Here is an 8,510-nt window from a genome sequence, read left to right on the forward strand (position 1 = left end):
GGCAAAAGGAGCAAATGTCCATTTCTTTTAAAAAAAACAGTCCAGAAGCGGCATCCATATTGAATACTGACATCCCATTTGCCAGACCCTTCTCAGCTGGCCACTCCTAGCTGTGAGGGAGACTGGGAGATTCTACCTCAGCAGGCAACCCACTGAAAGCTGGGTGCCATTTTTTTTTTTTTTAGACGTGTCTTCCCAGGGCAGGGGGCCTCATCTTCATTCAGGGCTCTGCAGTGGCTCCCCACCTATTTCATTCATTCATTCATTCATTCATCTAGCTGCACCAGGTCTTAGATGCAGCACATGGGATCTAGTTCCCTGACCAGGGATTGAAACCAACCCGGGCCCCCTGCATTGGGAGCACAGTGTCTTAACCACTGGACCACCAGGGAAGTCCCTGGGTGCCATTATTGAAGGTGGAAGGAGAGTGGATATTCATGGACAGCCTCATTCTCTGCCACAGAACTGAAACGCTTTGGCCTTAGAGATACTCATTGACTGTAATTTCATTTCCGCCCCTTAGTATGGGTTTACAACCAGATCTATCTATGGACTGCATTTTTGGAAGAATGTAGCTGACATTCTCCTCGTTAAAGATGAGTGGCAGGGTAAAGGTGTACATTTCTTTGATGCTATTCACTCAACACTTACTGAGCACCTGCTGTGTGCCAGGCCATCTTTTAGGTACTGGGGATATAGCAGCAAACGAGACAGATCTGGGCCCATGTGCAGTTCGCAGCCTTGTCGAGGAGACAGACAGACAAGTGACTGAGGAAGCCGGTCACATCACATGGCCCTGAGTGCTCAGAGAGGGGTCCTCAGCCTCCACCCTGGTGACGTGGGGCTGGATAACCCTGGGGGCCTGTCCTGTTCATGGGGGTGGGACACTGACCTCCACCCACTAGGTGCCAGGAGGCACACCCCACCGCAGTCACGACAACCAGGCACATCTCTGGGCGTTGCCCAATGTCCCTTGGGGGTCAGCGTCATCCCCAGCTGAGAACCACTGGTCCAGAGGGATATAAACAGGGCAGTGGGGGAGAGCGAATGCGGTGGGGAGGCCCCCCTTCGAGATTCGGGGAGGAGGTTGTGACCACCGAGAGGGTGGTCATGTGAAAGGCACTGATGCCTCGAGAACATTCACGGGGCAGAGAGAACAGCAGAGCCCAAGGTGGGCGTGTGCTTGGGGGAGGAGCGGATGCCCACACGGCTGGAGCAGAGTGAGCTGGGGGGCCCCACAGAGGCGCTTTTGTTTAAAATGGCTCTTTACAAGGTACCTCGTCTCTCCGCCTTTCCCACCTTGCTTTAGCTCTTTCTCACTGACATGGAACCTAAATGCAGTTCTCTAAAAGCAGGCGTGTCTACCCTACGCTGAGTTTGCAGAATTGCCCTGGACCAGACCGTGTGGTCTAAGGTGGTGATTATCTCACGGGAAAGAACCGTCTCTAAGCCAGGGGTTCTGTCTCGGCACTGGTGGCATTTGGACTAGATCGTTCCTGGCTGTGGGCCCATCCTCTGTGCTGCGGGATGTTTAGCAGCATCCCTGGCGCCGACCCACTGATGCTTCTGGCACCCACCCCTACGTTGTGACATCCAGAAACATCTCCAGACAAGGCCAGACGTCCCCAGGCGGCTATGTGGTCCTGGTTGAGAACCGCTGCTCTGAGCCAGAGGGGTCCTGGAACAGTGCTGCCCCCACTCCGCCCCTTCTGGGGTCTCATCCTTTCTCTAGGCTTGGGTGCTGGGAACCCCCTGCCCTCACCTCCCCTGGAGCGGTCTCACAACCAGGGGTGACGCTCAAAAGAGTTGAGCACTGCAGGTACAAGAAGCAGGGTTCCAGAGGCCACCTGCTAGGCCAGGGGAGGAGTCAAAGCGGTGGCAGCGGGGGTCACTTCTGGGAGGGGGCGCCTTGGGGCCATGGCGCTTCACCCCCGGCCCAGGACTGTTTTCGGTACTGTCACAGCTGGTACTGCCACCACAGCACAGCTGGCCGACCTTTAGCTCTTGGCCCCGAGCCCCTGTCCTGCTCCTTGACCTGAGCCTCCCTGGTCCCCAGGCTGCTGCTTCAGGCCGGCTACGACCCGGAGCTGCGGGATGGGGACGGCTGGACGCCCCTGCACGCCGCAGCCCACTGGGGCGTGGAGGACGCCTGCCGCCTGCTAGCGGAGCACGGCGGGGGCATGGACTCGCTGACGCACGCGGTGAGGGCCGGTCCGGGGCCCGGGGACCGGTGCGGGGTGGGAGGGCCCCTCCACCAACTCCTCATCTGCCTTTTCCCCTCCCCACCCAGGGGCAGCGTCCCTGTGATCTAGCGGATGAGGAGGTGCTGAGCCTGCTGGAGGAGCTGGCCCGGAAGCAGGAGGACGTGAGTGTTTGTCTGCAGCCAGGAGGGAGGGCCTCCACGTCCCTGGGGACCTGCTCTTCCCTGGCCAGCGACCGGGGCCCAGTGGGGAGCCAGGAGGAGGGGCACAGCTGGGCGCTAGGGGGAGGCGGGGCCTTGGGCCCCGGGGGACCTTGGGATGCAGATGGAAGTCATCTATCCATGCTTGGGCTGGGCCTTGTCACCCCTGGGACGCCCCCCACACCAGCACTGGGCCAGGCCTTGTTGCTGGAAAAACGCAGAATGAAGGGGTGAACGGTGTGGACGCGGGGTCTGAATCCCAGCTCTGCCATGGATTTGCTGTGTGAGCTCAGGCCAGTCACTTAACCTCTTTGGGCCTCAGTTACCTCATCTGTAAAATGGGGATAGTACGGCGCACTTTATGAGTTACCTGTTCTGTTACGTGGAGTACGTATTATGCTACGAGTGGTATGTATGTAACTAAACAAAAGCATTCAGAACCCTGCCTGACACACAGTAAGCACTCTTAGGTAGCAAGAAACATCTCCTTAGGCCTTCTGGGGGCCAGGCCCTCTACCTGGAGCTTCTGGTGAGTGGCAGGTAGACAGGACCAGATCCCCATGTTTAAAGCTCGGCTGTGGCAACGTTGAGGGAGACGGTCCTGTTTCCGGCTTGGCGGACTTGGGCAGCTTCCTGGGGACCAGGGCTCGCACACTGTTGAGGGAACAGTACGTGCAAAGGCTCAGGGGTGGGGAGTCGTATGGTACCCGGAATTTGGAGCGGGGCAGACCCTGAAGGGCCTTGAATGCCAGGGAGGAGCAGTGTGACGGTGAGGAGGCTGGGGGCTCTGGGAGGGTGTTGAGTGGGTGAAGCAGGGTCTCTGAGAGGTGGGGGCACAGACGAGGCCTGGGGGTGTCTGGGAAGGGAGACCTGCAGCACAAGGGGTTTGCTAGGAGGGGCGGGGGAACTGCTGTGCAGGCTCTGAGGTGTGAAGACACAGCAGTCGGGGAACTGCGCCCTGAGATGCCATTTGGGGGCTGGGCCTGACAGCGAGCCTTAAGGGAGGAGGCCGGGCCTGGCAGCCCGTTTCCGGTGTGCTGAGGGGTTGGGGAGAAGTTTGGGTAGCTCGCCCCTGGGAGGTAGAGGCCAGGAAGCCTGGGGGCCCCTGAGTACTGGACGACTCATTTGAGACCCAGGGCGCCATGTCTAGGAAAACTCAGCGAGTGCACAAATCATCCCATCCCCCCCTGTACCACCTCCACCCCGGCACAGTTGTATGTGGGACCCAGGAGGGTCTGCGTGTTCTGCCCCTCCCCAGTGGCCCCCTTCCCCCTTTCAGCTTCGGAACCAAAAGGAAGCCTCCCAGAGCAGGGGCCAGGAGACCCAGGGGCCCTCCAGCAGCAAACACCGAAGGTAGGGGAGAGGCGCCTGGAGGGTAGGTGGGCTGGGGGCTCCCCAGGGCTTGGACCCCAACGCCCTCCCCTTCCCACCAGGAGCTCTGTATGTCGTCTGAGCAGCCGTGAGAAGATCTCCCTCCAGGACTTGTCCAAGGAGCGCCGGCCTGGTGGGGCAGGGGGGCCCCCAATCCGGGACGAGGATGAGGGAGAAGAGGGCCCCTCAGGTGAGGGGCTGGGGGCTGGGGTCCTGAATCTGGAGCGGAGGGGGCTGCGGGTGGAAGGGCTGGTGCCCAGAGGCAGCTGGCGGATTCTTGCGACCTCTCCTGCTTCCTACACTGTAGAGCCACCCCCTGCAGAATCCAGAGCCCTCAACGGGGTCTCCTCCCCGCCACCCTCTAGCCCTAGGAGCCCCATGGTGAGTCTGGGTTCCCGGAAGCCGTGCTGGCCTGGGAGGTTGTGGGGGGCATAGCCATAAAGCCTGTGAACCTCTTGTCAGGGCAGGTGGGGTGAAGACTACAGTTCCCAGAATCCTCTGGGACAACTGACTGCCTTCTCCTGACTGTGCCTGTCCTCCCCACCCCCCAGCTGTAGTTTGTGGTGGTCCTTTTGGGGGTAACACTTGAAGTTCTTGAGAAGTAGGACCCTCTCCCTGCAACTGATGCCCTTCCCTTCTCCAGACCCCCGACGAGGCCCCCTTCTCCACGCGCTTTGGCCTCCAGAAGACGGGGAGCTCTGGGGCCCTAGGTCCTGCGGAGAGGCGGGGCGCCCAGGGTGCCTCGGGGGCCGGGCTGCAGCGCTCCGCCTCCTCCTCGCGGCTGGAAGGGACCTCCACTCAGGTGAGCAGGGTGAGGGGCAGGGGACCAGACCCTGCCTAGGCAAGGAGAACAGCCCCCTTCTCTCCTCTCCCCGCAGGCCAGGGAGCCCCGTCTTGCCAGAATTACCCCCACCCCCTCCCGGAAGGTGCCGGAGTCCTCTGCCCCGTGAGTCTGACGGCCCGGGTCCCGCCGGGCGTGGGGCAGGTCTGGGCCCCTGTCTTGTCAGCCTTTGCTCTCTGGGGTCTGGTCCGTGCCTCCCACTCTTGGCCTCAGTTTCCCTTTTGGTGCATCAAGTAAAAGCTCGCAGTAAAACTCCAAGGCCACCGTGATCCGGCCTCCGGCGGCGCCCACCCCCCTCTCCAGCCCTCCGCCCTCCTTTCTGACGCGGGCTCGCTCCTGCCCGGGCCCTTCACTGCGGCTCCCCACTCAGCCCCACAGGGCTTCCTTCCTCCCTCTCTCGTTTGTTTGAATGTCGGCTCGTCAGGGAGGCGCACCAGCCCCGCTGCGCTCACCGCCCCCGCCTCCGGACACGCACGCCTCCGGTCTCCCGTCCTTTTTGCTCTGTCTTTTCTTCTCCAGAGTACTTTATCCTTCTGACGTATCATGTGGTGTCCTGATCTTTCTGTGGTTATCCTCTCTTGCTTGCATCTTTTCTGCTCAGACCTGACTCATCGGGGCAGAGATAATTTGTTTCTTTTTCTGTTGCTTCTTGCTGTGTGTGTGGTGCCTGCCACGTAACGCAAGCTTGAGTAATATTTGCTGATTGAGTGCCTTCACACAGGTGTGAGATCTCCAGGCCTCCTCCTCCTCCTCCCTTGGATAACTCCACTCCTGCCTCCAGGATTCCGGAGCCTGAATCCCCAGTGAAGCCAAATGTCCCCGTAGCCTCTGCAGCGCCCCCAGCGGACTCCCGCGACCGCCGGAGGTGAGGTGAAGAGGCCTGGGGGCAGGAAGCAGCTGTCTCCCCAGCTGGGAGACAGCTGCCTTACCCAGGAGTCCCAGGGTTGGCGCTGAGGTCCTCTGGCCGAACTTGACTCCCCCTGAGAGAGTCAACCATGGGATGGGACAGGGTCCAAAGGAACCCTCTCTGAGGTCGGGGCCCTTCGCTCAGGTCCTACCAGATGCCTGTGCGGGATGAGGAGTCTGAATCTCAGCGGAAAGCTCGCTCTCGCCTCATGCGCCAGTCTCGGAGGTCCACACAGGTGTGGGATGGGGGCCTGGACCCCTGGGTCTGAGGGAGGAGGGGCTGGGGGCCCGGACCCCTAAGTCTGAGGGAGGAGGGCCTGGGGGCCTAGACTCTGTCCTGAAGGGGCTGGGCCCTGAGTCCTGGACCCCCTGACTGCCCCCCCTTCTCCATGCCAGGGTGTGACTCTGACAGACCTTAAGGAAGCAGAGAAGGCTGCAGGAAAGGCCCCAGAGCCAGAGAAGTCGTGCCTGCAAAGCCTGGTGAGAGGGTTCAGGTGCCCGGGCAGGGGGTGGTACAAGATGCCCTCGTCCTCTGACTCCCATGCCCCTCTCCCGCAGGACCCTTCCCGGCGACCCCGAGTCCCCGGGGTCGAGAACTCTGATGGCCCTACCCAGAGAGGTGAGGTCTGGTCTCTGGGAGGTGGTCAACCTGGGCCCACCGGCTCCCTCCTGCTACAGTCTTACTGTTTTCCTGGGGGTTGGGCCCAGAGACCCTGACCCTGCAGAGGGGACCCCTCCACAGATCACTGGGCTGACTCCTGCCCCTCCCCCAGCAGAGGCGCCCGACGGCCAAGGGCAAGGACCACAGGCCGCCGAGGAGCACCGCAGAGTCAGCAAGGAGTGGCGGGGATCTGCCGAGGTGCGGGGCGGGGTCCAGGCGGGCCGAGCTGGGGCTGTGGGCCGGCCTTGGAGGTGGGCTGGGGGTGGAGCCAAGCTGAACCCCACCTCCGCCCACAGGGGGAGGAGGCGGAGCCGGCGCCTGCAGACCGCAGCCCAGGATCCAGGTACAGGGTGGGCAGGAAGGGTTTGGGCTGTCTGTGGGGCCGTGGGCGCGCCCCATGACGCCCTCCTTGCCCTCACCCCAGCACTCCCGAGGGCGGCCCCTCTTCCCGCAGGCAGCGGGACCTCAACCCAGAACCAGAGCCAGAATCAGAAGAGCCTGATGGAGGCTTCAGGAAGGTTCGCGATCCCACCCCACGATCGTGCCATTAACCCCCACTTGCTGGCTTTTATATACCTGCCCTCCTGCCCCCTACTTAGTGGCTCTGCCTGACGGATCCGGGCATCCTGCTCTTTTCCGGCCCCACCTGAGCCACAGTCACCCCCCTTCCCCGCAAACATGCGGCATCTCAGCCGGCAAGCCTGACCCCCGTGTCCCTCCTCCTGGGGCCCCCAGCTGTATGCAGAGCTGCGCAGTGAGAACGAACGACTTCGCGAGGCCCTGACCGAGACCACACTGCAGCTGGCGCAGCTCAAGGTGGAGCTGGAGCGTGCCACGCAGGTGAGGACGCCGCGGCCCTGGAGGTGGTGGGAATTGGCCGGCGTGCTAGTGCTGGCTCCGGATCCCTGGGAGGTAGGGCCAGAGCGTCGAGGGGAGGGGCCTGAGTGGTGGGGGTACTAGGACCCTTGGGAGGAGGAGCGTGGGCAGTGAGGGGCGAATGAGGGGCAGAGCTAAGATCTCGGAGGCGGAGCCTGGCCCAAGAGGGGCTGGGCTTGTGGTCCTGAGCAGTGGGTGGGGAGGTCTGGGCCAGCCAGGAGTCTGCCTTTCCCCCTCTCACTGCTGGTTTCCCCCTTCTGGCCATTGCGGTTTGGACGCTTCTCTGTGAGCCCTGATCTTTTTGTGTCCTCACCAGAGGCAGGAGCGATTTGCAGAGAGGCCCGCCCTTCTGGAGCTGGAGAGATTCGTGAGTAAGGGTGGCTGGAGCGGGGCCAGCTGTGTCCCCAGCCTTACAAGCTCAGGCGGGTCTGGATGAAGAGGGCCACACTGACTTTCTAACCTGCCCCTCTGCCCATTCCCCGCCTCTCTCAGCCATACTTCTTGACCTCCGGCCCTCCCCAACCCCCGGTCCCTCGTCCTCACCTTCCCGTTTATTCCAGGAGCGCAGGGCCCTGGAGCGGAAGGCAGCGGAGCTGGAGGAGGAGCTGAAGGTGAATGCTAGTGGGGAGCTGAGGGGCAGAGCGAGGGTGGGCAGTGGGTGCAGCCTGCCCAGGGCCACCTGGCTGACCCGTCCCACCTCGCAGGCCCTGTCCGACCTCCGGGCTGACAACCAGCGACTCAAGGATGAGAACGCAGCACTGATTCGCGTCATCAGCAAACTCTCCAAGTGACTCTGGAGGAGGCCCTTCCCCCGCACCCATATTTATACAGCTGCTTCTGCCACATGCACCCCTTCCTTTGCGTGAACACGAGTGACAGGGCTCCCGGGGAGTCTCTGAGAAGCCATAACCTCCCCTCGGGACCTCCAGACTGGGAGGGGAGTACAGAGTCCCCAGGAGCCAAGGGGGGCCATCCGAGGCCAGGATGGAGGCGGAGGCCGAGCCAGGTAGGGGGACGTCGCTGAGGGGGGACTGGGGCTGGAGGCGGGACCAGGAAGGAACCAAGGACCAAGAAGTGCCAGGACCAGAGTGGCCGCCCAGAGGTCCCCCCTCACGTGTGATGCCACCCTCATCACCCCTCCCACTCGTGAACAGGGATCCGAGAATGTGCCAATAGTCCCTCCGGCCTCGGCCAGGTGGGCCTGTATATAGGGTCCGTGTGCAATAGGGAGGGATGTCTTCTATTTTTTGCTGCCCCCTCGCGGCCCACTGCCTGGGGCAGGGGGAGAAGGTATTTTCGAGATAAAGCACAGGCACCACAAATAAAAGTCGTGAAGTTGCCACTCAGTGGGTGCGTCCTTGGCTGGAGGTGGGGCGCTGCTCCCCACTTCCGTGCTGGGGCTGTGCCTGCCCGTCACAGGGTGGGACAGGGCTTCAGGGAGAGCGGCCGGTTGG

At 62.2% G+C, this 8,510-nt stretch overlaps 1 protein-coding gene across 2 annotated transcripts in view; it reads left to right on the forward strand.

Moving 5' to 3' along the window:
• The window catches only part of PPP1R12C (protein phosphatase 1 regulatory subunit 12C), a 20,982-nt gene extending 12,580 nt beyond the window's left edge, over positions 1 to 8,402 (forward strand). The window contains exons 5-22 of one of the 2 annotated variants that reach the window (XM_007468027.1): positions 2,057 to 2,201; positions 2,291 to 2,365; positions 3,681 to 3,754; positions 3,835 to 3,962; positions 4,080 to 4,153; positions 4,416 to 4,574; positions 4,651 to 4,718; positions 5,335 to 5,478; positions 5,665 to 5,755; positions 5,916 to 5,999; positions 6,078 to 6,138; positions 6,293 to 6,378; positions 6,477 to 6,523; positions 6,605 to 6,698; positions 6,916 to 7,020; positions 7,373 to 7,423; positions 7,617 to 7,667; positions 7,761 to 8,402. In XM_007468027.1, coding sequence (XP_007468089.1) covers positions 2,057 to 2,201; positions 2,291 to 2,365; positions 3,681 to 3,754; positions 3,835 to 3,962; positions 4,080 to 4,153; positions 4,416 to 4,574; positions 4,651 to 4,718; positions 5,335 to 5,478; positions 5,665 to 5,755; positions 5,916 to 5,999; positions 6,078 to 6,138; positions 6,293 to 6,378; positions 6,477 to 6,523; positions 6,605 to 6,698; positions 6,916 to 7,020; positions 7,373 to 7,423; positions 7,617 to 7,667; positions 7,761 to 7,847 — 1,624 coding nt within the window. In that variant the 3' untranslated portion in view covers positions 7,848 to 8,402. The remainder of the gene's footprint in view (positions 1 to 2,056; positions 2,202 to 2,290; positions 2,366 to 3,680; positions 3,755 to 3,834; positions 3,963 to 4,079; positions 4,154 to 4,415; positions 4,575 to 4,650; positions 4,719 to 5,334; positions 5,479 to 5,664; positions 5,756 to 5,915; positions 6,000 to 6,077; positions 6,139 to 6,292; positions 6,379 to 6,476; positions 6,524 to 6,604; positions 6,699 to 6,915; positions 7,021 to 7,372; positions 7,424 to 7,616; positions 7,668 to 7,760) is intronic. The other variant, XM_007468028.1, reaches the window with a different exon arrangement.
• Positions 8,403 to 8,510: the final 108 nt, after the last annotated feature.

The sequence above is a fragment of the Lipotes vexillifer genome, unplaced genomic scaffold, assembly GCF_000442215.2.
Source record: "Lipotes vexillifer unplaced genomic scaffold, Lipotes_vexillifer_v1.1 scaffold1223, whole genome shotgun sequence".
NCBI lineage: Eukaryota > Metazoa > Chordata > Mammalia > Artiodactyla > Lipotidae > Lipotes > Lipotes vexillifer.